Source organism: Ailuropoda melanoleuca, chromosome 2 (assembly GCF_002007445.2).
Source record: "Ailuropoda melanoleuca isolate Jingjing chromosome 2, ASM200744v2, whole genome shotgun sequence".
Taxonomy (NCBI): domain Eukaryota; kingdom Metazoa; phylum Chordata; class Mammalia; order Carnivora; family Ursidae; genus Ailuropoda; species Ailuropoda melanoleuca.
In genome coordinates this window covers 139,247,658-139,274,993 of record NC_048219.1, presented here as the reverse complement: position 1 = coordinate 139,274,993, position 27,336 = coordinate 139,247,658, and the positions used below count along the sequence as shown (strand labels likewise).

Here is a 27,336-nt window from a genome sequence, read left to right as displayed (position 1 = left end):
GTTAGAAAAGACCAGGAGGCCTTACCTGAGAGAGGTTTAAAAATTCAGGCAGTTTTAAACACAAAACTTTGGTTTTGTTATGAAGTAGGGTCAAGTTTCTAAAAGAAGTTAAATAGCCGCTGATAGGTTGCTATCTGAAATTGTACCCAAGTGTGCTGGAACCTCTCTGGACATGATGCTTGCTTTCCCCTCAGGAAGCAGCATTTAAAGCAACTCTCATTGGCCAGTGTCACATGATGCACCCAGCGGTTCCAACTGAATCTGGTTTAAAATTCAGGTTCATAGGCTCAAAGAAGCCTACCTCTTGGCAGTCATGGTTGAGACTCTAAAAAGCACACTCCCCAAAAGGCATCAGAAGGAGAAATGGCCATCGTTTATCTGTGATGTTGGAAGGGCCAAGGAGGGGGAGTAAGTGGGAAGTTAAAGAAGGACAGAGAGGGGAAACATTTTCCACTGCACTGAAGCAATTAGACGAAAATGTGCTGTAAACCAGTGGGCTCTTCCTGCTCCTGGGAGTTGGAAGAGAATGGGAAAGAGGGGCCGGAAGAGCCTACTCCTTCCTGGAGACACTCTTTGAAATTCCATTGCCAGGCCCTAGGACTCCACTGGCTCCCCTGTCACCTACTTGAGGCATTTTCCCTCTGATGTGGGGAAGCCCACCACTTTGCTCTCATTTAAAAAACAGATCTTGAATTAGAGGAGCATTTTAAAAACAGTGCTTTCAAAAACTTAAAGAATGAGATATTGTGGACCTTTTAAAAATCCCCTGCAGGTTATGTGTTTTGATAGTATCTACTGAGGAATGTATGCATTTTTTTATTTGAATAAATCTAGTTATATCTACTTTGTAGACACCAAAGAGGTCGTTTAAAAAATAATTAGTAAGGGAATGACATATAACCGTTACTTTTTACTTAGAATACACCATCTATCTGAAAACTAATATGTGTCATCTTATCTTTCTAATTAAAAAGCTATGTAATTTTAAATTCTTTGTTGTTTAAAAGAGCATGTTTTCCTTTGGCAAGAGCCTATTATCAGCATTAACAAATAATAAAAACACACAAATCATGTCACTTCTCACCAAGATGACATTCAAAGTTGTTTCCCTGGCCAAAAAAAAAGGGGGGGGACTGATAAACTATAGTTTTGCTTGGGATCCCTAGCTCTCTCTCCCGGAGATTCCCCACATCTCATAGAGGCTCTTTATTGCTGGTGCAATGTTATACACGTAGGAAATGGATGCGTATGTACCTAGGGTATTTTTTTCCGTTTGTTTTCNGCAATGGGCCAGAACTTGAAAACAAAGAAATGCATTCCATAGAATCTAAATTTCAAGTGAAATGATTTGTTTTAAAAATAAATAAATAAATGAGAGAGTAAGTTTCGAAAACAATCAGAAATGATTGTGCTAGGATAACGTCCCTAAGCCCCTTCCTGCAGGCTTTACAAGTAAAGGAACCACTAGGCCTGGGGCTTGTTCTACTCAGAAACATCCTAGTCGTGTGGCTTTACAAGTAAAGGAACCACTAGGCCTGGGGCTTGTTCTACTCAGAAACATCCTAGTCGTGTGAAGAAGAGCTTGTAATGAGAAGATTAAGCTTTGGGAAGAAGACGTCCCAAAACAGAGAAGTTGGAATGAGTTGCTTTGCTTTTTAGATAAACACAACCATGGATAAGGAAAACATTCTCACGTAAAAGTAAACTGCCCATAAAATTGCAAATGCTGTTACCCTATCGAGGCATCTTTTCTGCTAACACAATACCAGCACCTCAATTCTTGTCCGTGGTGTTGGACTAAAGGGCAAAGAGACTCTGCCTGCTTTTGCTGTGGCTGCCACACTACTTCCAAGAGGGAGAGGGGGCATTAGTACCACCCTCAATGTCCTCATGTCTGCCCAAGCCCCTGTAGACTCAATTAAGGGAAGTTCCCTATGCCACTTGATAAGTAGGGACACAAGCTGCTGGGCTAAAAAAAAGGGGGGGGGGAGTGCTTCCAAAGCTTAAAAAAAAGAAGCACCTTGAAGACATGTGTTCTCTCCAGTTCTGCAAAACAAAATTACACTTGATGGTACCTACTGCATAGGTGTTCTACTGAAAATGCAATCACGACTGGCCTGATAGGATGATGAAGCAAGCCTGTCTCTGTTTTCATGCAGCCCTCACTTGGCAATAACAGACTGCAAATGGGGATCCCTCCAAAGATCATTTTCAGAGAGAGAAAATGTGATTTATGATCCTATATACTGGACACAATGGATCAACAATACATAACCCAAAGTTTGTATTTTAAAACATATGTTGGGCTTTGGGCCAAACTGCAAGATCAGAAATCAGTCCAGAAGACCGTGCGGGGGGAGGGGTGCGTGCATGCGTGTGCGTGTGCTGTGTGGTGCGGTGTGGTATGTGGAGGTGAGCAAGGAGGGAACAAATGCACTTTGAGTTGTCTTTCTTAAGCCGCAACTAGAACTGGATCCTTCTTCCAATGAACTCTTTGAAGTTGTAAAGCTTAAAATTCCTAGGGGACGGTGTTAAAACTTACACATTTGCATGTAAATGACATCCCTTTCTTCCAAATATTTTGGTTCTGAATGAAGATGTCAGTCTCTACAGTGGCTGAAGAAGAGTTTCTGGAGCCAGGTTCTGGGCAGGGACCACCTCGAAAAGGTTGCAGCTGTTTTACTGAAGAGTTTGCTTCGAGGCAGCAGTTTCTGAAACTCTATCCCTCTTCCGGCTCATGGAGTCCACTGGACTGGCCACTGCTCTTCCATTCTGTCTCCACTTTTTTACAGTCTTGGAGCTCCAGGCAGGCTCTGGGGCCTAGCTCTGCCCGGGCCTCACATAGGCATATACGGCTTCCAATGATGAAGGGAACCCAGGCTGGCAGGCACTGTGGATACTGCCTTTGCAGAAGAGCAGAGCCACCCAGGAGCCAGGGACAGGTCAGATGAGGCAGGAACCAGAGCTCAGCAGCACTCAGGCAGCCAGGCTCCAGCTGAGCCACAGCTTAACCCCACAGGGCCCAGAGGACCACCTTAGCCACATACAGGCCAGGGTGTGGGAAATCCCATTTGCTGGGAAAGTACCGGAGCTATTCTTATCTCTGTGATGCTGAAAGATGAGTCTTGCATATGATCAGAGAATTCCAAGGTTGCCACACACCTTCTAGACTTAACCGGACTTGCGCCTGTGCTCTCATTTCACAGATGACAGATGTGTGACTCCAAGAAGGAAAGGGACTTGTTCAGTCGTCAGTATATGAAGTGATTTTATCAGATCTGCCTGTGTTCAGATGCTGACTCTGCTATTGACCAGCTGTGTGACTGTGGACAAGTTACTACACTTCTCTGTGCCACTGTTGCCCTCTCTATAAACTCGGGAATATTAGAGCACTTACTGAGAGTCTCCTCACACAAGTATGGCAAGCAGCAAATGCTTGCTGTCAGCCTTTTCATCATCACGCCAGGGGTGTGCCAGAACAAGCACTAGAACCCCCACTAGAACTCACAACTCCGATTCCAGGACTCCTGAATTATCTACCTCTCAGCTTTCTGAAATCATATGAACTCAATCACAGAATATTTTCAAGTGGATGCTATGAAAATGATGTTTTAATTACCTGCTTGAATAGGAACCGCAGACTTACTCCTTCTGTTGCTTATTTTCTTAAATTTCTTCCGAGCATCATATCCTCTCCAGGCTAAAAATACAAAACCATGTGCTAGGAATGACATTAATTTAAGAACGTGCCAGCGAATTGATATAAGCTGTTTTCCCTCCAATCTATTACCCCTCTTGTCCTCCTTCCTGCTTTCTCACTGAACAAAATAAGCAGAGATATGTGAGCAATGATGGGGAAAAGGGGCCTCTCTGTACTCTTAGCTGGGCCTCCAAGATGCTTCTGAGGAGTTATTTTTGTTCCGGCACTGAGTTTCCAGAACACTCTGGATTCTACTTATGAATCACTGAGGACCTCTATCCCAGGTGAGGCAGCTCTCTGTCATTCCAATCCCTGGAGGAAGCTCTGTGTTCAGGACTTCAGAGTAGGGGGGTTTGTCGGGACAGTAGGAAAGAACTGGAATAGCCTGACCTGTTCGATTTCTTTTATTTGGGAGGAAGGTACGAACATGAAATTTGAAGGAGTGAAAAATAAAGAAGGGAGTCAGGGAGCCGGGGTGGCTTAGTCGATTAAGCATCTGCCTTGGCCTCGGGTCATTATCCCAGGGTACTGGGATTAAGCCCCACATTGGGCTCCCTGCTCAGCAGGGAGCCTGCTTCTCCCTCTGTCTGCCACCCCCCGTTTGTGCACTCTCTCTCTCTGAAAGGAAGGAAGGAAGAAAGAAAGAAAGAAAGAAAGAAAGAAAGAAAGAAAGAAAGGAAGGAAGGAAGGAGTCAAGGGGAATAATTAGTAGCACAACACCTGCATTTGGTGTTGGTGAACCATGTGCCAAGAACTGTGCTTCAGGAGAAGAAAATATGCGATAGTAAGGCAGAAAGCAAGGAAAATGGATGAGGAGAAGAGAAAGAGAAATCTCTGGGGGTGTGCTGAATCCTATAGACACAGGACTGGGACATTAAGATGCCCACCAGAAGCATGACCACCTCACCTTTTTGTCCTTCCCATTAGCATCACAGCTCTCCATGTTCCTGAGTGCGGTCATGAAGTCCAGAGTGGACAATGGGATTCTGGGTTATGAGAGCACAAAGGAAATTGTCCACTATGTTCAAGATCTGATGCTTTCTTACCACTCATCAACAGCACAGAAGCTCAGACGCTGTTTGTAACACAAATGACACACACATGCAAAGAGGCACTGAACAGGCTGGGCATATGAGAGAGCCTGGTGATTTGCTCCTTTGGTTTATAAGCTCTGTCTGTGTTAGAAGAGCCTTTGGGAAAGGGTATTAGTAATTCTGATGCTGAGAAGTTGGTGATGGGCCTGGGGAGTATATTACATCAGTCGTCTGGGAGAAGGGGCACAAGTCTGTGTGAACTGGGTTTTCCCTCTGCCCACTTCACACTGCCTCTACTGTGCCACTCACCGCACTGTGTCGTGGTGGCTTGTTTGCTTATGTGGAGGTCAGAGGGACCATGGTGGTCTTGCTCATGGCTATATTCCCAGCATCTAGCACAGGGCCTACAACAGGCACCCAATAAATACTTGCTGAAGCAAGGAAGAAAGAAAGGAAGAAGGGAAGGAAGAAGAGAAGCCATTGAGAAAAGCAACAGGAGAGTGGCCCCAGTACTAGATGAAATAACAAGATTCAGGACTGTTTACCTGACTGGATGGCAATGGCCCCCTTCTCTCTCTTCTCTCTGATTCTTTTGTATCTCCTGGTTCCAAGCCACCCCTTGGCATATGCCTGCAGCACAACCACTCTGCCTATGACTTCTTGCAGCAGCAAATTTAACTGCTCAACATGGTAATATTTGAGAAAAACCTGAAATGAGATATTAGTTTTAGCATTACATATGGGCTCCCAAACAGAGATTCAGTCTACTCCAGAATATTCATAATAAAAACATTAAAACCATTATCTACATAAAGTTTACAGTGACTTCTTCTATGCTAAGATTACTGACTTCTTGGGAGCAAGCACAATACATCGGCTCAGGTTGAGCCAATCCTTGATTGTTCATATAAACAGATGATGGGGTTAACGGGGTTCAGGAGATCCCAAAGGTTCTCCAAGTCTGCTTTATATCTGCCAGGAGTTCTATTTTCTCAATTTGATTTCTACTATCTATCTCCACAGCCTTTGATGGAGGCACTAACCAACCGAACGGATCCGTGGCCAACAGTGGAAGTTCAGAAGGGGAACGACCTAAATGACCCACTGATCTAATTCCTGCTGAGGAGCAACTGTGTTGCCCCCACACTCAGGCTGTGACTGGCTTTGTATGGCAATTCAGAACGGATCATAAAAACCTGGGACAGGGATGGGATGTTCCCCCAAATGAAAAGCTATACACGATGAGACTACTAATCAGGGTACACAGTCAACGTGAGTCTAATGAAAAATGGACAAAACTGTAAAAGATACTCCTTACTGTCATTAATAAGATTTGTGTATTTCCATGAGGTGCTGGAATAAGTAACATTTAGAAAGAGACTTTTTTAAATGAACTCAAAGTTCTCATTCTAGAAATGTTAAGTGGTTCTCTCAAACTACATGCAGAACAGGAGGCAAACCCTCCTCTTCTTGTCCAGAGGTCCTAGGACTCCTGACCCAAGACCAGCAAAGATCAGTGTTAGGTTGGGGTGTTGTCTGCTAAGCCACACAACTTACAGAGCCATTCATATCACTGACAAGAGGCAAAGATACACAGTAGAGCATCACAGGTGACAATCCAAACAAAAAAGAAAGAACTACCTTTGTTTTTCCCAGAACCCAGTGATCTAATCTGGATTTTTCCAAGATAGCAACACAGCTCTCTTTGCTAGCAAGAGGTGTTTCATGTGCTTTGAATGCCAAGTAATAATACCTACAAAATAAAAGAGTAAAATATAACACTTTTAGTTATCATTTGATTCAGTATAGTAGATATGCTCTGGACCCACTACCATGCCTTGTTTTTTAATAGTAAATATTTCTTGAGCACCAATATTAGCATACTAGGTAGTAAAAGGTTTACAATTTATGCTTATTAACCTGGCTCTTACTTACTTTTATATTTTCTGCTATGTGTATTTCACTTTCAATATTACTTTATAATTCACGTTCAATGAATATTTTGCATCTTTTGCATGCAAAATCAAAGTATCTAATCCTTTAAGAAAACAGAAATTTAGACAGCCCTTATAGTGAATGTCATCATTTTATGTGTTAGCATTATTATAAAATAATTTGTAATCCCATTGTATAAATTTCGACTCTGCTTTCAAAAGTACCCTCTGAAGCAATTCGTAGATAGCAAAAGTGATCACAGCCTAATACTCCTGAATCAGTCTGCTGAGCTACATGTCCATCTTGAGGTACAGAGTAGGTATGGGTTTTATTTTGTTTTTTTAAGATTTTATTTATTTATTTGAGAGAGAGAGGGAGAGAGAGAACACAAGTAGGGAGAAGGGGCGGAGGGCGAGGGAGAAGCAGACTCCCGGTGAGCAGGGAGACCAATGTGGGGCTCCATCCCAAAACCCTGGGATCATGATCTAAGCCGAAGGCAGATGCTTAACAGACTGAGCCACCCAGGTGCCTGGTACGTTATTTTCTTAAAGATTTTATTTATTTATTTCGGGGGGGGGAGTGGGGGACCGGGGGCAGGGAGCAGAGAGAGAGGGATAAGCAGATTCCACACTGAACGTGGAGCCCAATATGGCACTCCATCTCGGGACCCTGAGATCATGACCAGAGCTGAAGCCAAAAGTCGGATGCTTAACCATGAGCCACCCAGGCACCCCTTGGAGTAGGTATGTTTTTTGATATAATCACCAAAACCACATTTATCTTCCTAAATTATTCATTTCAATAAACTTCCATACTTTCTGGGTAGATTCAAAGAACACCACAAAAAGGTTTTTTCCCCTCTCCTTTTCTTTATTCTTTATTCTCCCCATTAAAATACACACACACATACACAGTGGTATAGATTATCCTTATAGAATAAACACCTTAGTTTTTCTTTAAAAAACTTTCAAGGATCTTTGCTCCTTGCTGCCATCTATAATTAAATTCAACCCCTTGGAAGTCTAAAAATAAACTTAATTTCCTTGTCAAAGGATTTTCCTGCCATTCCTCAGACAAGGCTGATATGTTATTTTAGAATTACTGTACTTTTAAATATAGAGCCATTTCACTTTACCAAAAAAATCACCTAAATACAAAATATGACCCTTCTTCTTTCTAAATATTCCAATATCTTTCTGTTTACGGAAAAATAAACATACCTGATTAGCACCTCGGTCATTTCACTTTATCTTTGTGCTACAAGACTGTTTTACAAGTTAGGATATAATGCTGAATTTGCTGGAAACCTTTGCATTCAGAGATCCTGGGAATGTTTCCAAGGCTTTGAGTCTGTTTCCACCGTCAGCCAGAAGGGGCAGTGCTCTCAGAGAACCCCTGAAAGATGGCCAGGACCCTTCCAGGTCATTTGGCCAAGCCCAGGAAGCTGTTCACAGAAGATGCCTCCTGGAGCCAGGTGGGAGGAGGGACAGCCGGGAGTCAGGCTTAAGTCTACCTGGGTAGCTCATGGCATCGGTACAGATACTTTGGTCTCAGTTCCCCCAGGACTGTAGTTTCAGTCATGGCTTCTCCAACCTGGCTCTAGCTGAAGTAAAAAGACTGTGTTCTGGAGTACATGGGGATGGTGAGAATGGATGGCAAATCTATATGGGTGAAGTTTTGGGAAAGCTGAAGTACAGATAAGCTTAAGGTATAAAAGTCAGAGGTAAAACCAGGATTTCCTACATTCTTTCTGTTAGGCCTGGTCATTTATAACATGAGCTCCCTTAGCTTTAATCAACCCAGGCTTGATACTATTGATGATGAAGTATTTAAAGAGAATCTAATGAATGACCGTCCTGTGCAAGATGTAAGAGGAACGCAAGATATGTTCCAGCTCTCCAGTCAAGGATTTCTACTTGTTTTTCAGGCATCTATAGATGGCTCCTAGCAATAATTTCTAAATAGGCAAGAATGAATTCTAAACTAACATCAATATTAGAACTTAACTTTGATTTCCGATTCTTCAACCTGAGTTTCTTAATTTATTATGATGATAATATTCACATTTGGCTTATTTCAGAAAGAGATGGGTAACAGTACTGCAGAGAAGTGATGGTTTCAAAAGGTACTGAAGAAACATGTAAGTGATATGTCTGTACTAATCAGGTCAGATAGGTCTAATGGATTTCTTCCATGGAGTAATTCTGAATTCTGGCAGGTACCATGGTAAAAAAAAAAAAAAAAAAAAAAAAAAAAAAAAAGCACTTTGGTTGAGCTCCTGTGTGCTTCAGTATAAGGGCAATATTGACAAGACAAGACAAAAGATCTGTCAGCAAGAGGGGTCTTTTTGGGAAGATCTATTCCACACCCACTTCCTGAAGCAGTTTGATGAGTTAAATGAGCCGGAGATATGCAACAGCAAAACAGTAAGTGTAAAGGTCCTGAGGGTCTAGGCACTTGAGAATACTGCAAAGACCAGCTCTGCCCTAAGCTGCCTCTTGTAGGTAGAATTTATCTCTCAGACTGGAGTCTGAACACTGAGTTAAGAGTGAGAGGCTCTCTATTGAATAACCCTAAATCACTTACCTCTCTGTACCTGAATTCCCACAGATAGGAATGGGAACAAGATAAGTGGTTCTAACTCTTTTGGGCGGGGGGCAGGGAAAACATCTCTGAAAATTTGGTAAAAGGTATCCATATTCTTTCTTAGGGAAATGTTCTTTTTTTTAAATTTTATTTATTTATGAGAGAGAGAGAACGAGTTGGGGGGAGGGGCAGAGAGAGAAGCAGACTCCCCGCTGAGCAGGAAGGCTGAAGACAGTGGGTTGGATCCCAGGATCCCGGGATCACAGACAGAGCGGAAGGCAGACGTTTAACCAACTAAGCCACCTAGGCACCTCCTTAGGAAGATGTTCTTAACCCAACACACTACAAGGGGTCTACATAGCTCTTGTTGGTCCTCCAAAGACCAAGGAGCCCTTTCCTGCTTTAGAACTCTATGGAAAATGATAATTTTCCCAAGGTCTCATCTCATTAAAATATATAAACTATTAAAATAGTAAATATCCAGTTGGAAAATATCTCTACTTAAATATGTTATTTAGTTTTCTGCCTAAAATGGCATATGGAATGCAGACTCTTCAAGGAACAGTTTTAAAATAAACTAAGCAGTTTGTAAACTATTAGTAAAAGCAACAGGCAACTAGAGATACATCCTCCCACATTTAAATTACAGAACCATAAACAGGAAGTATCTGTAAGATTATAATACATATAAGAATACATTAGTTTTCTGTTGCTACACAACAAATTACTCCAAAATATAATGTCTTAAAACAGACATCTGTCATCTCACGGTTTGTAAGGGTTGGGAATTTAGAAGCAATTTATCCGGCAACTCTGGCTCAGAGTCTCTCATGAGATTACAGTCAAGATGTTGGCCAGGGCTGCAGTCATCTAAAGCCTTGACTAGGGCCACATGATTTATTTTCAAGATGGTGCACTCACTTGGCTGATGATAGAGAGCCTCAGTTCCTTACTGGCTATTGGCAGGAGGCCTCAGTTCCCTGCCACATCGGCCTCTACAGAGAACTGCTTGAGTTATCTTCATAACATAGAAGATGGCTTCCCTCAGAAGCAGGGATCTCAGAGAGAGAGCACAAGAGGAAACCCACAATACCTTTTATGACCAAGGCCTAGAAGTGACATACCATCACTTCCTTACTCTTCTATTCATTACAAGTAAGTCATTTAGTCCAGACCACATTCAATGAGAGAGAAATTAAGTTCCACCTCCTGAAGGGAGAAGTATCAAGCAATTTGTGGACACATCTTTAAACCACAACAAGGAATCTCTCTAGAACATTAAATCTTTGTTTTACCGGTGTAGAAACTGTACTTGGTGAGATGAAATGACTTGTCCAAGATGACAACAAGTAAGTGACAAAGGCTAAGATTATTATTTAAGTCTCTGGACCTCTATGTCATTGATTAAACAAACAAACAAACAAAAACCAAAAAACTGCTGTGAATCCAGCTAATAAGCTTTAGTTTTTATGTAAGGGGGGAAACAAAAAAGAGTAAAGGTAATACCATTTCTCACCAGAAAAGACTGATAAATTTACCTACATAAAAATAAAAACTTTCTACTTAAAAAAATTGAAAATTTGGAAAGAATTGGTCTTTTTTAGTTTCATTGTCTATTTAGATACAATGTTTTTTTCATATTAAAATCATGCTCTCTACAGAAAGTCCCCAACAAAAGCTATTGCTTGGAATGTAGGCGTAACCCCACCAAATCAATGGTGGTAATTTCTTAGGCTGATCTCCAAAGCCAATATAAACTATTTAATTTGAAGAATAGTACCTTTAAGGGGTGCCTGGGTGGCTCAGTCAGTTAAGCAGCTGCCTTTGGCTCAGGTCTTGATCCTGGGGTACTGGGATGGAACCCTGCATGGGGGGGGGGTCCCTGCTCAGTGGGGAGTCTGCTTCTCTCTCTCCCTCTGTCTCTCCCCCCTGCTCATGTGCTCTCTCTAGCTCTGTTCTCTCTCAAATAAATAAATAAAATCTTTTTAAAAAAAAAAAGAATAGTACCTCTGAGGCAAAATTGTGCTTTTATTTTTCCACATTTCTCCTTTCTTGTGCTCTTCAGTGCAGGTTGACAAAAATCTTTGGTAAGACAGAGTAAAGAAACACAGACTATTAAATACACCAGAGTTGTCCTATGAGACCTGGTCCATGTTAGCAAGAGGAAGGCTTTTTGGTCTTGTTTGTGTTCCACTCAGAAAACTGAGAGAGACTCATGTCTGAGAAACCGTAATGATCAAACATTGTCCTTCCAGGGTGGAGCCAGGAACAAAGCCTGTAAAATTCCCAAGAATTTCTAGGCTTCTTTCAGAGGGAGCAGGATACTCCAGAGAGGGCAGAAAGGCAGAAAAGACTGAGGGGACTATAAAGAAGGAGTGAGACGGAAAGTGTCCCTGGACTTCATTCAAGATGGGCTCTGGGTCTACTGAAAAAAACCTTAATTGCAAAAGAGAAGAAATATAGAAATTTTGGAACTTTTGCATGTTTCTGATCAGCTACCGGTGAGGTGATTTTCTTTCTTGTAAAGAGCTAGACTCGAGCTCTTCCAGGAGCAATGTGGGCAGAACTGAGGGATTACATCTGACTACTCTATTTCAAAGCCTATCGCCACATGTTGGGAGACACCAAGGCAGCTCGAGCACGTAGGACAGAGTACTATTAGAGAGCTACAAAGAACCCTGGACATCTGTGAAATGCCTCTCGGGTACTCAGCAGAGTATTGACTGGCACATGCATGGGAGGAAGATACGCAAGGCTGTGGAAAGAACCATCTAAGGAGATTTGACAGACCAGTGCCTGATGCTCATAGAGGGTTGGGAGTAGCGCCTGGTTCTACCAGCCAGATTGATTAACCTCATAATTCACAGGACATTGGATAGAGTACTCAGAAGTGTCTTGCTTCAGTAGTGAGGAAATATCAGCCCAAAATTTGGCTCTGCTTTTACCTAACAGATCTTAAAAACAAGATCCAAAAAGGATGAAACTGTTTCCAAGTACAGGCACACCTCAGAGATACCATGGGTTCAGTTCCAGATTGCTGCAATAAATCAACTATCCCAATAAAGTCAGTCAAATGAACTTTTTGGTTTCCTGGTTCATATGAAAGTTATAGATCACTATTCTGTGGTCTTCTAAATGTATAATAACATTATGTCTCAACAAAGTACATACTTTAAAATGCTTTATTGCTAAAAAATGTTAACCATCATCTGAGCATTCAACAAGTTGTGATCACTGATCACAGATTACCATAACAAATATAATAATAATAATGATAATGGAAAAGTTTGAAATATTGTGAGAATTACTAAAATGTGACATAGTGACACAGAGCGAGCAAATGGTGTTAGAATGGCGCCAATGGATTTAAACTTGATGCAGCGTTGCAATAAACCTTCAATTTGTAAGAATCTGTGAAGCACAATAAAGCAAAGTTGCAATAAATAAAGAATGCCTGTAATTTAACTTTATCCCAGAACAAAGCACAAAGATATTTACAGGGATACAAAAATATCCAGCACCCAAAAAAATAAAACTGACAATGCCTGGCATCCAGTCAAAGATTATCAGGCACGCAGGAAAATATGACCCATAATGAGGAGAAAGTCAACTAACTGAAATGGATCCAGAAGTAACACAAATAATAAAATTAACAGAGGAGAACATTAAAACACTTACTTTAACTGTATTCCATATGTTCAAAAAGTTAAATGGAGACAGAGAGATACAAAAAAGACCCAACCAAAACTTTTGGAAATGAAAACTACAATGTCTGAGACAAAATAAGTAAACACACACACACACACACACACAATACAATTAGCAGCAATTGAGACATTGAAGGAAAAAAAGATTAGTATATTTGAAAACATGACAATAGAAACTATACAAAATGAAACACAGAAGAAAAAAATAATTAAAAAACTAAAAAGAGAGGTGGGGTGACGATGGCAGCGGCAGCACTGCGTTGGGACCGGGAGCAGCGACCAGGAGGGAGCACGAGGCGTGGGGCGATGCAGGCTGCGGGGACCCGGTGACAGCCTGAGAGGTATTAGCTTTTGACACATTTGCACCATGCGTGAATATATAAGCTAGTCGTTCTTGGCTCAGGAGGCATTGGAAAATCTGCTCTGACTCTACAGTTTGCTCAAGGAATTTTTGTTGAAAAATATGATCCTACGATAGGAGATTCTTAGAGAAAGCAAGTTGAAGGAGATGCACAACAGTGTATGCTTGCTCGACATCTTGGATATGCAGGACAGAACAATTTACTGCAATGAGAGATTTATACATGAAAAGTGGACAAGGCTTTGCATTAGTTCACTCCATCACAGCACAGTCCACATTTAATGATTTACAAGATCTGGGAGAGCAGATTCTTCACGTTAAAGACACTGATGATGTTGCGCAATTCTGGCTGGTAATAAGTGTGACTTGGAAGATGAAAGATTTATAGGAAAGGAACGAGGTCAAAATCTAGCAAGACAATGGAACGACTGTGCATTCTTAGAATCTTCTGCAAAATCAAAAATAAATATTAATGAGATCTTTTATGACCTAGTGTGGCAAATTAACAGAAAAACTCCAGTGCCTGGGAAGGCCCTCAAAAAGTCAGCAAGTCAGCTGCTTTAATATATTAAATGCATTGTAGCTCTGAGACAGATCTGAAGAACAGTTGCCCAATTCAACAGTGCCAGCATTCTGACTTTGTTAAACCTACCAACATCTTAAATGGACTTTTGGTGGTGGTACCCTTTAAGAGGCAGATGAAAGCTACTACATCAGTTTGCACATTCTAATCACTTTCCAGTATCACAAGAGAGATTTTTACTTATGCAATAGTCCTAGAGTATGCGGCTGGTAAAACCAGAGGCTACAATTCAGTATTACTGCTAAGAGACACATTTCATCCACCAATGTTGTACATATATGAAAAGAGTGTACTGTATAATTTAATGTGCCACATTCTTTGTATTGGAGAGTACAATGTAAATCCTAAAAGCACCACTATTTTAGCATAATAAAGTCCAAAGACTACTATACAGACTACTCCTATACAGACTACTCCAGATAACTTCGCTTCTTTGATACTTGTAGTTTATTGTAATTTTTTTAAAAGAAATTCAAGGTCATTATCATCGTATTGTACAAGTGCTTTCATTGACCCAGCTATAAAGTTTCTTTTTTAATTTTTAAAAAAAACCTGTTGAGATAGTGATCTTGTCTTTAAAATATGATAGCCCTTTCAATATGTCTTAGATTAAAGACATTGCCTTTAATATATGTTGGGCGGGAAATGTCCGGACTTTTTAAATCTTACATTATGTGTTTCCTTTTTTGCTTACATAGGGAACAATGTTTATAGTTGTGTGTACAGTGGGGGTCTACAAGAAGGGTATACTTTCAAACAATTTTTTAATGATTTAACAATTTTTGTAAATCATTTTCAGGCTTCTGCAGCTGTAGATTCTCACTGTGAATCCCTTACTTGCTTATGTTTACGTGTATTTGCGATACCAAATATACAGGTTTAGTATTTTTGTCCATTAGAGATTGTTTCACAGGTGTAACGTTTTGGTTGAGATGCTAAATGGTGGACGAGTACTGTGGATGTGAATGTGGGAAGTAATTTTAATCATGTGTAATTGGTCACAAGGCCTAAGTTGCAGTAACTATTGCTGTTTTATTTAACAATGCCTTGTTGCTAAAGATTGTGTGTCTATCCAACAGGGAGCCACGGTATTTAAACTGACCAACCTAATGTTACAACTACTTTGAGATGGCCAAATGTAAACTAAAAGCCTTAATTAAAATCGTGCAATTTTGTATAACTTAACATCAGTAGTTCAATAAATTTGGATTGCCATGCAAAAAATAAATTAATTAAAAAAATAAAAAGAGCATTAGTGAACTGCGGGACAACTTCAAGTGGCCTCAATACATGAAATTAGAGTCCCTGATGAAGAGAAAAAAGAAGGGTACAGAAAAAATATTTGAAGAAATTATGGCTAAAAATTTTCCAAATTTGATGAAAACTACAAACTAACAGATCTAAGTCCAAGCACACACACAAAAAAACTTGCAGGAAACTACACCAAAGGATATCATAATCAAATTGCTCAAGAACAGTCATAAAGAGAAAATCTTCAAAGCAACCAAAGAAAAAAGACAAGTTACATACAAAGGAACAAAGATAAATATGACATGAGAGTCAATAGAAACAATGCAAGTAAGAAGACAATGGAGCAAAATCTTTAAAGAACTAAAAGAAAGAGAATTTTATACTTACTGAAAATATTCTTCAAAAACAAAGCAAAATAATTTTTCCAAACATACCAAAGCTGAAAGAAGTCATCACAAGATGATCTGCATTATAAGAAATTTTTAAAAAAGATTTTATTTATTTTTGCTTTAGAGAGAGAATGCCCGTGTGTAAGGGGAGGGGGAGAGGGAGAAAGAGAGAATCTCAAGCAGACTCCCTGCTGACTGTGGAGCCCAACATGGGACTCCACACAGGGCTTGACCTCATGCCCCCGAGGTCACGATCGGAGCTGAAACCAAGAGTCGGCTGTTTAAGCAACTGAGCCACCCAAGCGCCCCATAAGAAATGTTAAATGAAATCCTTTATGAAGAAGGAAAATAACACCAGGTAGAAATATGGATCTGCATAAAAAAATAAAGAGTACCAGAAGATAACTATGTTGTTAAATATTGAAGAAATTTTTTCTTATTATTTAAATCTTTTAAAAATACACTTAACTGTTCAATTAATAACAATGTATCATGACATTTATAACATACAGATAAGTGAAACGTGTGACAACGTAACATAAATAGCATAAACATAACAATGAAAGTATAAAGGCCAGGAGGAAGGAAATTGAAGTATAATACTGTAGTATTCTAATACTATTCGTGAAGTGATATAATACTGCTTGCAAGTAGGTTAGTGTAAGTTAAAGATGTATATTGTAAATCATAAGGCAACTCCCAAAATAATAAAAGAGCTACAGCTAATAGGTCAAAAAAGAAATTAAAAGAGAAATTAAGAAGTACACTTGATCAAATGAAAGTGAAAAAAAACTATTAAAACTTATTGGAAACTGCTACAGTAATACTTAGAAAATTATAACCTCAAACACCTATAATAGGAAAAATGTTCTCAGAGACATGAGCTCAGCCCCCACCATACGTTAGAAAAAGAGCAAATTAAACCCAAAGTAAGCAGAAGAAAAGACACAATAAATATCAGAGTGAAAAATCAATGAAGCAGAAAACCAGCAATGAATTAAACTAAAAGCAATTCTTTGAGAAGGTTAAAATTGTTAAACTTCTGGCTACATAGGTCAGGTGGGGGAAAAAGAGGAAAAAGATACAAATTATATAATATCACATAATTTGTGATATTCTATAGATTCTATAAATATTAAAGGGATAATAATGAACAACTTTATGTCATATTAACAAGCTAAAAGAAAAAGCATGATCTTAATAAATGAGGCAAAGCATTTGATAAAATCAAACATCTAACCCTATTTTTAAAAGGAAAAAAACCTTCTCAACAGATTTATACAGAACCTTCTCAACCTGATATTAACAAATCTATGGAAAACCTAACATATTTAATGGTGAATGACAGAATACTGATTCTCCAAAAATTAGGAAAAAAGCAAGGATGCCCACTCTCGCAACTTCCACATTGTACCAGAGATTCTAGTTGTGCAAGAGGACCAGCGAAAGAAAGAAAAGGCATCTGTATTAAAAATAAATAGAACTGTCTTAATTTGAAGATGACACAATTGTCTTTGTAGAAAATCCAATGGTATCTACAAAAAAAACAGTATCAGAACTAATAAGTCAGCTTAGCAAAGTTGTGAGATAAAAATCAATATACAGGAATTACTGTATTTATACAAACAACAATTGGAAATTGAAATTTAAAAAATAATATCATTTATAATAGCATTACAAATGTGAAATAATAGGGATAAATCTGACAATAAATGTGCAAGACCTGTACACTGAAAACTACAAAATACTGGCTAAGAAAAATTAAAGACAACCTAAATAAATAGAGAAAGAGGCTAAGTTTGTAAGTCAGAAAAATTAATATTGTTAATGTTTGAGTAGACTACCTCCATAATGTGGGTGGGCCTCATCCAATCAGTTGAAAGCCTTACAAAGAAAGACTGTGCTCCCCTGGGGAGGAAGGGATACCACCTCCCAGACTGCCTTTGGACCCAAGACCACAACATGAATTCCTGCTGGAATTTCTAGCTTACCCAGCCTGCCCCGCACCTTCTGGACTTGCCAGCCCCCACAACTGCATGAGCCAATTTCTTAAAATAAGTCCCTTTCTCTCAGTGTACACACACGCACACACACACACACACACACACACACACGCACGCACACCCTATTGATTCTATTTCTCTGGTGAACCCTGACTAATACAGTACTGGTTCCCACACTGAGTAGAGACAGAGCCAACCTTGGTGATAGATTTCCTATAACAGGTTATTCTTTAGTAACTTCCTTCCTCTCTAACATTTCTTCTTCCTTTGTTGCTGAACATTGCAAATTTCCCATAGATGCTGGGGCTTTGGTTCTGCACACTGGGGATCTATGACCCCCCAATCTAGCTGTTCTTCCTCATGTTCACAAACAGATGTGCCCTGCCCTCTGTCAAAACTCCCCATGCCTAGGCATTCCCAAGAGCCATCTGTGGAAGGAAGGGACTGGCTTGCTCCTCTAATAAACATTTATATCCTGAAGGGAACTTAGAGTCATCAATAAAAATTCTTGTTTTGTAGAAAAGAGAAAGTCAGAGAGGAGGAATTGTCTCAAGGTCACAGATTAGTAAGTGGAGGCCTGAGGCTTGCCCATGTCTTCTAACTCCAAGTTCAGGCTTCTTTACATTCATCTAACCTGCATCTACTCCTAGTTCTTAATGTATACCTGGTAGTATCTTTGACTTTCTAACAAGGACCTTTGATACTCTAGCACTTTTCAGCTCATTGGAATTTGCATCTATAGCAATCTGGAATATTGGGCTTTTGACTTGGGAGAAGTGTTGATCTCCTATATCTGAATACAAGTTGTCAAGTGCTCCTTGACACGTGTGTTGGATCCAAACAATGTTCTGTTTGGACTAGTGTGTCAGCAAGATATTGGTACTTCAATAGAAAACTACGTACACCATCTTTAGCACACCCTTCTGCGTTATTGGATTCTAGCCCTGTTCATCTTCTTTGAGCTAGTTTGCAACTCTTCGTAAATTATAGGTAATTGATAGATACAGAAACTCTGTCCAGTCCAGTGATGATTTTGACTTCCCACTGTGGAAAACCCAGGTTTTTTTTTGTTTTAAAAATTTTATTTATTTATTTGACAGGAAGAGAGACAGCCAGCGAGAGAGAGAACAGAAACAGGGGGAGTGGGAGAGGAAGAAGCAGGCTCCCAGAGGACGAGCCCGATGTGGGGCTCGATCCCAGGACTCCGGGATCACACCCTGAGCCGAAGGCAGACGCTTAATGACTGAGTCACCCAGGCGCCCAGAAAACCCAGTTTTGTCTCCATTTGCAATTCACTTCAACCTTCTTTTACTTCACATAAGCTTGTGTTGTTTTGATTTTTCCTTTGATAATACTTGCTTGATTCCCTCATATGATAGGAATAAAATAAATTGTTTAAACACATTCATCTTTATATCTGCATGTGAGTCATGATGTTACCTTCTGCAAATTATCTTTTAACAAGAGAAATAAAGAAGTACAAAACTCTAGGCTGTAGACATTTGAACCAAAGGAGCACAAACCCGCGGTCAGGTTGAGGCGGCAAGTCTTCACACTTAAGTAGACCCAGGGCTACCGAGCAACCCTAAAAGGTCTAGTGGCTCAGAAACACTGCCACTTCTCTACTTAATAACTTCCAAAGTGGAAATATTGGGATGCCTGGGTGGCAGGAGTCCTGAATTGGGCTCCTTGCTTAGCAGGGAGCCTGCTTCTCCCTCTGCCTGCCACTCCCCCTGCTCGTGCATTCTCTGATGAATGGATGGGTAAAACCTTGAAAAAAAAATAAAGTTTATCTAAAAAATTTTTTTAAAAATTAAGTGGAAACATTGGTTAGTGTAATATGTTCGTTTCAGATTTTACTAAAAGAGTAAAATTGTTTCCAAAGTGATCACACAGATATATACTTCACCAGCAGAGCCTAAGAGTCTTGTTCTCTATCCATGTAATCCAAGGAATTATCAGACTTAACTGATTATTGCCAAATAGGTATCAAATGATATTTGGTTTATCAAACTGTGGTTCATTTAATTGTGGTTTTAATGCACATTCCCGTAATTATTGCAGAGGTTGAACTTTTCATTTTGTTTTCACTGACAATGGACAATATATACAATAAATTTAATTTCTCTATGTTTCCTAACAATTACCCATAATCCTAGAAGGGGAGAGGGGAGGGAGGGAGGGAGGGAGGGAGAGAGAGAGAGAGAGAGAGAGAGAGCATGAGCTAAGAGTTATCTATGTTGGATAAAAATTACATAAGCATTGGAGACTGCTTACATTTTTGTAACACCTGACGTTTAAAATTTGCACTTCTCACCTTGGTCATTCTGCTCCTGCATTTTTTACATTGTTTGGGAAGGATATGCATCTTTTAAAGATCCTTTTGAAATCCCAACCTATAATGAATGAGTCCTGCACTGACTCATCCTTCCAGTTCGAGTTTTATATTCAAGGGCTTATGAAACATCTGTACTACTAAAAGATTTGCCACAGCTGTAAGTCAATAGTGAGTTTTTTTTAAAGATTATACAAACATTTTCATTCTTTTTTCTAAAAATCTTAAGCAAATACTTTCATTTAGGATGAGTCATTCATTCTGTATAGTTTCACTCTCTACATTAAATTGGCTTTTCATTCGCATTTTTTCATTAAACAAAACTTGATTTAGGATCAGCTAATGTGCCAGGGACTGATGGAAGTAATGGAATGTCACAAGTGAGCAAGGGGGACAATTCCCCTGCCCTCATGAAGCTTATATTCTAGTCGGGGAGCTAAATGTTAAACAAGTACACAAAGAGCATCATATTGGGTAGGGATAAGTGTTATGTGTTATGAAGAATAGTAAGTCAGGATGGGGAGAGGGGTTAATGGGTATATTTTGTAATGTACTTTGGCAGGTAGCCTTTAGCAGCCAGGACGGTGAGGGAACATAAGCCATGTCATATGAGGAACTGCTGAAGAAGTTGGGGTTATTGAGCTTAGACAAAAAGACTTAACTGGGTCTTATAAGAAAGGAAAGAAGTTGTCCTAGACTCTTGAGTCTCTGGCTGGGTCTAAAAATTAGACTGCCAAAGACAAATTAGCAGGAAAAGACATACACAGTCATTAAATAGAAGTTTGACATGACACAAGAGCCTTCATAAGGAAATGAAGACCTGAAGAAATGGCTAAACCTGAGTTTTTTAACTCTAGATTTGATGAAGAGTGGAGAGTTGCAGAATGAGGTGATAGGACAAAGATAGGAGCAAAATGTGGTAAAATGGGGGAACTTAGCAAGACCTGGCCATGTGGATCCCTCTCTGTATCCATTGTCTTCAGAAATGAAGATGTTTCTTTCTTCTTGGTAAAGGGAGGGCACCTCTCACATGAGGGTTACATGACCTGCTTCAAAGAAAGGACAGAAAATCCTTCCTGCTCATGTCATTTCACAAATCCCTTCAGCTTGAAATATTCAATATGCCAAGGTGTCATATTTTGTGGAAGCATGTCCTGAACCCCATTTGTCTCTTCACTAGGTCAGATCATCTCTATCAGATCTACTTGGAGCTTTCACAAAAGACGTGGATTCCCAGGTCATACTCCAGACACAGAACAAGAATCTCTACAGTTAGGGTTCAGGAATCTATATTTTAATAGGCTCCTAGGTTGATTTTGATGCATTTGGTATGAGAACTGCTGACTTAGAGGAACATGATAATTGACTGTAATCAAATAGAGAAAGGAGCTGGTTTGTCCTCTGAAGCCCAGGATAGAACTGGAATGGATGCATAGATGACAATGTTGGTCAAGGTTAGGAAGGACAAGGTTGTGGTCAGACATCTAACAACACAAAAGAAGTTGCTCAGGAGTCAGAGAGTGAATTCCTAGGCCCTGGAACTGTTCAATGGGAAGTGGATAGACAAGGTCAAGAATATTGCCAAAGAAATTCTAGTTTTAGCTAGGTACTTGAACTGGATGGCCCTTTAAGATTACCTCCAACAAAGATGCTATGTTGACTTGTCTCTTGGCCTCAAGAATTGCTTCTGTGATTTTAAAACTGATGTGTATAATCAACACTATACTGTTACTATAGCAAGCCTTGGGTTATTCTTATCATATCTGGGTAAATCGGAAGACTTAAAATTTCCCTAGGTATTCTGTTGGGGGCACTTAGAATTTCAACTATGATCTCTTTCACAGGATATTCTCCTCAACATAGCTGAACAAAGGCTGAGTAGTCTCCTGACCAGCAGTATTATTATCACCTGGAAACTTGCACACACAGCCCCCTACGAATCAAAAACTCCGCAGGCAGGGCTCAGCAATCTGTGTTTTAACAAGGCCTCAGGAGATTCTCATGCATGGGAAAGCTGAAGAACCACTGACTTATTAGAGAAACAGAATTCCAGGGAAGTAAAGTGACTTGCCTACAATGACATAATCTGAGGAAAGAAACTGGCTCCCATGTCTCTTCACGGTCTTTTCTCTTTGTTAGGACCAAACGACTTTCTGGAGCACATCACTTTCCCCTGAAAGGTCAATTAATTGCAAAATCCATCCTAAAGAAATTCTCACACAAGTTTAATATGTAAGATTGTTTAGCATTGTTGGAGAACAACTGGACACAATGTCAGTATCCACCAATAGAAGAATGGCTACATGAATATTACCAATTTTAAAGATGGAGTTAAAAAAGAATGCATTCGGGCTATGAAACGGCATAGGTTTATCTCTAATACATATTGTTAAATAGAAAAGGAAGTTGCCAAATGGTATAAAATATGCGATTCGAGTTAAGCTAAAAATGTAGGGTTTTTTCCTTTTCTTGATCTCTTTCTTCCCTCTCTGTGTTTATATGCCTGTATGTGTGTATTCTGAAAGGCTAACACTACCAAAAGAATAACAGTAACTACGTAGGGAGGGGCCATGGTGCAAGCAGGATACTGGGAAATGGAATTTGGGATGTGGAAAGAAAGACACTAATCTTATGTATAATATTTAAAAATTTTACAGGAAAAGGTATTCACATATTATTTTTGCAATTAAAAATTAATTTCAAACATTAAGTAAATTTTTTTTAAATTTAAATTACAATATGCCTATATCCTGGTCAAAGAATCATATACCTACTAAGTAATCAAGTTAGTAGATACATGATTCTTTGATTTGATTTGATTACTATCACTTGCTTCTAAGTAGATACATCCCCAATCAGGCATCAAAAAGTATCAACCCTTTTCCTATTTAAAAATATTCCTTGAGGGACCCTCAATCAACATTAGTGACCACCCAGACTGTCTACTCAGATATCCAAAATACAGGACAATTATCTGAACAATTCAACCCATATAAATAATTTTCTCTTAGGTCAATAATGGAGAGAACTGAGCTATTCTGGCTTGGATAATTTGATAATTACCCCCAGTTGCCCATTTCCCTTTAGTTTGTATGAAAATCCAGATTCAGTTTTTTAAATTTTTTCTTATATTTACCATAAGCCCCTTTATTTTAATTTTTTCCCTTCATGTTTGGCCTTCAGTAAAGACAGAACAGCTGGACACCATCTGCTACCAAAAAAAAAAAGTCATTATATCCATTATATTCTTAAGAATACTCCTAAATTTGGGCCTTGGGATAAGAAGTCACGTTGATCTGTGCTATTAGATTGTGGAAGTCCTGAGATTGTAAATTCCTTCTAATTCAATATTATTATGCACTCAGCACACCCAATAGGTGGTTAATAAATGTTTCTGCTGCTGCTGCTGCTTCCTAGGAAACTTTAAATGGGAGGTCTTCTAAAGGAAAAAAAAAGACAGTGGGAATTCAAGATTGAGGTTGTTTACTCACAAATTAATCTGTAATAGAAAGTTAAACTTTAAACTGACTAGCCTACTTTACAGCTAGTAAAATTATTAATATGTTTTCAATTGAATTCTACAGACTGATTTCACAGTGAATATTTGGGTTGTATTCAACTGTCTCATTTAAATATTTTGAAGATGGGCTTTGGGATCAGGTAGACTCTTATTTCATATCCTGACTCTGGAACACATCATCTGTGTGATTTTGAGCCAGTTTTCTCATTTGTGGAACTGAAATAATTTCATGTACCTTGGGGGCTATTACCAGTATTAAATGAGATGATTTTTTTTTATAAGCAAGGTTTATTTATTTTAGAGAGTGAGCGAGTGAGAAAGCATGGGGTGGGGTGAGGACAGGGGAAGAAAGAGAGGGAGAATCCCAAGCAGACTCCCTTCTGAGAGTGGATCCTGATGCAAGGTTCAACCTCAGGACTCTGAGATCATAACCTGAGCTGAAATCAAGAGTTGGATACTTAACTGACTGCTGTACCCAGGCACCCCCAAGTGAGACGATGTTTGAAAGCACTAGCATGAAGCCTGCCATCAGGAGGTGGTTAATAAATACCCCTCGCTCCTGTCTTCCTTCCCTTTGACAAAAATGTTTTCTTCTCTTCCCCAACTCAAATGTATATGAAAATGTGGCTAGCAATCTTTCCTCTGAGTCATCCCTAAACCATGGTGCTCAGGGGTGGGCAGATATTTATTGTAAATTGAAGAGAACATACTAGAATGGGTACGAGGTCAACTATGGGTCAGCTGATGGACTGGGCAGTGGTTTCCTAGGGCACCGTGTTGGGGAATTCCAGGGCCGCATCTGGGCTGTGAAGGCAATGTGCCTTGGCTGAGGAGCCAGGTCAGCAGCTGGGGCTGGAGAGAGACGTGGTGCTCATTTGCCATCTCTGTGCCAGATTTCCCCACATTCTCCTTTCTCCTCTTCCACCTTCTCTCCTTTCCATTCATTATTTTCCTTTTTCTTATTTATTTTTGCTGCTTCATCGTTATCATTATCTAACATAACATAGTCCCACTGAATTGTCTTAAGGAACCTCCAACCAGAGACACAGAGTTTTAATTCAGCCACTGATTTTCACAAAGCAAGCTGAGTAGCCAATCCAAAGGTCCAGGGTGGTGGTCTTCTCAACTGCGATACTGTCTGACACCTCCATAACATCTTTCTTCTTAGTTTCCTTTGCTATTTCCTCCTGCACTGTTGCCACAGCATGGCCATTGCCCACTGTGTTTCTATGTCCTCCTGGGTTGTTTCCTATAACTGAATTAGTGCATGAGTCTGCCCACAGTGCAGGCATTAGAAAAATCAGGAAAGACAACCTGTTATTATCATTACTGCCTCTACTTAGCACCTTTGGAGAAGAGTGTGATTGATATTACCTCTTGTCTCAACTTCTCAAATCACCACTACAAAGTTGAGGCTGAATTTGCAACAGCTATCAACTACAGAAATGATTTTTCTGATACTTGAATAGTGAAAGACAGCTGTCAGGATTGTGGGCTCCATGAGAAAGGCAGGACCTTAAAAGAATGGGTTTCAGGATTTTTAAGCATCTACAGCCTTAGGCAAGTTGGGAAGAACCCACAGCCCAGGCAAGGCCAATATGAGCCCATTCTGCCCCCCAAGAATAGAGAGAGGTGGTCACAGAGACTGACACTGCCAACCTCCTAGAAGTAGGACCCCGGAGAAGTCGCTTCACCTCTCTGGCTTCAACCTCCTCATCTGCGAAATGGAAAGTTGGACCAGGCTACTTCTTAGAGTCTTTCAATGAAATTATTAAAGGTGCTTTTAAGGTTTTTTGTTTGTTTAGTGCACGAACCAAGATTATAAAAACGGTAAATGTAAGAGTTAAGAGAAATTCTGTCTCACCTACAGAAGATGCATGAACACATACAGTTGGGGAGGGATGGCTGACTCATTTTCTCAAACACAGAACAATGGGCAGGAATGACAGCATAGAAGGACAGCAGTTGTTAGAGACCCCTCCCACAGAATGTCACCACTCCATTGCTGCCCTTAGAAGATAAATGCAGAGACTGTTCACATGAGTACGCAATACGTTTACTCACAGTGTTGAAGCTGTCCATTATCTTCCCTACATATTCACATAATGTGTCCCTCACTACCATGTAAATCAATTTGCAGGATGAGGATGCTGTTCGCTTTGCTGAAAATCTACTAGTTTATCTGAATGGTACACTAAGATCTATTTTATGTCAGGCTCCCACCTACGTAGTTACAGGTAAAAACAAAAGAAATCCAGGCATGTCCTGTGAGAGACAAGGCATGGTATCATCATCCTAGCTCTTGGAGGATTTACATTTTCTTATTTACTGCTGAATACCCAAAGAAAAAAGCAGAAGCTTTATTCTTTGAAAATTGAAACTTGATTTCAGCCTTTCTTGGGATGTCTGGATTCCTCTGTGAGTTGATTTTTCTCTCAATTCCTAACCTTGGGTCTCTGTAAGGGAATGTCAGGGACCCTGTCCTTATGTGAAGTTTTCAGTGATAACTGATGATACTCAGTTCATTTTGCAAGAGCTAAAAGAATTTGTTGCAGACTTAAAACTGCAAATACACCTTTCCATGGCAATGGAATTAAAGGGTTCTCAGTATCTTACCTGTTTCTACTCAGGCACTTCTGTACTTGTTGCTAGTTCTTAAACTACCATCTTGAGGAAGAAGTTGGGTAGCAAGGAATAAGAAATGAGTGGTTTGTGGGGAACTGGAAGTATTTTCAAATTCACGAAGCCCCTTAGTTATTCAGTTACTCCCTCACTCAATTAATAAAACATGGGATCTCTTTTTTGTGATAAGCATAATTAACGTCTCTCTCATTTCCATTCCCACTTCTTCCTGGCTAAAAGAACAGTAGTTTCTATCCTTTGGGTGACAATGTTCCCAGCCCCAGTCCTGTTCCCTACTTTCTAAGCCCCTCTCTGTAGCTAGGAATGATTATGTGACTCTGTTCAGGCCAATGAGATGTGAAATGGCTTCTGGGAAAATGTTTCTTTCCTAATAAAGGGTGGGACAAATATGGCTGGCTTAGTCATTCATCTTGCCCCTTTCTTTCTTTGAATATAGACATGATGTCTAGAGAGGCAGCAGCACCATTGTGACTATGAGACTATAAGCCAACCCACATAGTAAAGATGGTAAAAAGGAATGAAAGGAGGTCTGAGGGTATATTCAGGTCCCTGGTGACATCACTGAACAGCTAAACTAATATTAAAAATAGCTTATTTTTTAATTTCTTTTTGTGAGAAACTAACAAACAAACCTATTTGCCATTGGTTTTCAATTTGGAAAATTTGGTCCCCAGGGGACATTTGGCAATATCTGGAGACATTTTTTTATTGTCATGACTTGGGGGTGGTGAGGAGGTTATTGGCATCTTAATAGGTAGGAGCCAGGGATGCTATTATACATCGTACATTCTACTAGGCATAGGCATAGTCTTCGACAACAAAGAATTACCCGGTCCAAAATGTCAGCACTGCTGAGACTGAGAAACCCTAGTTCAAGCACTAAATACGTTTGTTTGTTATTCACAGTCAAATGCATTCCTGACTGATACATCCCCTCATTTGGGAAACACTAAACATACACCATGGAACATACATTATACCGCAAAGATGCTAGAAGTAAAAATATGAGTGAGGTCCACTCCAGCCCCATGGAAGTTTACAGTCTAGTGGGATAGACAGACATGTTTGGATAAAAATAAAAGTATATGTTCTAATACAGAGATATCAACATCCAGATGTGGGACCAAGGATGGGGCAACTGCCAGCTTTACGGAGCTTGGGCAGGCTTCCAAAGGAAGGTGATTGGGCCAGAGATTGAGAGGTGGGGAGGAGGTGACCAAGAAGAGACTTTCCACCAGAGAAGAGGAGGTGTAAAGGCCAACATTGTGCATGGGCCTGGAGGGTCCAAG

The 27,336-nt window shown here is 39.9% G+C and overlaps 1 protein-coding gene and 1 pseudogene across 1 annotated transcript in view; one reads left to right on the top strand and one right to left on the bottom strand.

Annotated features, from left to right (window-relative positions):
* The window catches only part of MYO3B (myosin IIIB), a 368,137-nt gene that overhangs the window by 119,123 nt on the left and 221,678 nt on the right, over positions 1-27,336 (bottom strand). The window contains exons 26-28 of the mRNA XM_034642243.1: positions 6,376-6,487; positions 5,280-5,442; positions 3,620-3,700 (exon numbers count right to left, since the gene is read on the bottom strand). Of these exons, the coding sequence (XP_034498134.1) occupies positions 3,620-3,700; positions 5,280-5,442; positions 6,376-6,487 (356 nt within the window). The remainder of the gene's footprint in view (positions 1-3,619; positions 3,701-5,279; positions 5,443-6,375; positions 6,488-27,336) is intronic.
* On the top strand, positions 8,072-13,887 carry LOC105236407 (annotated as a pseudogene).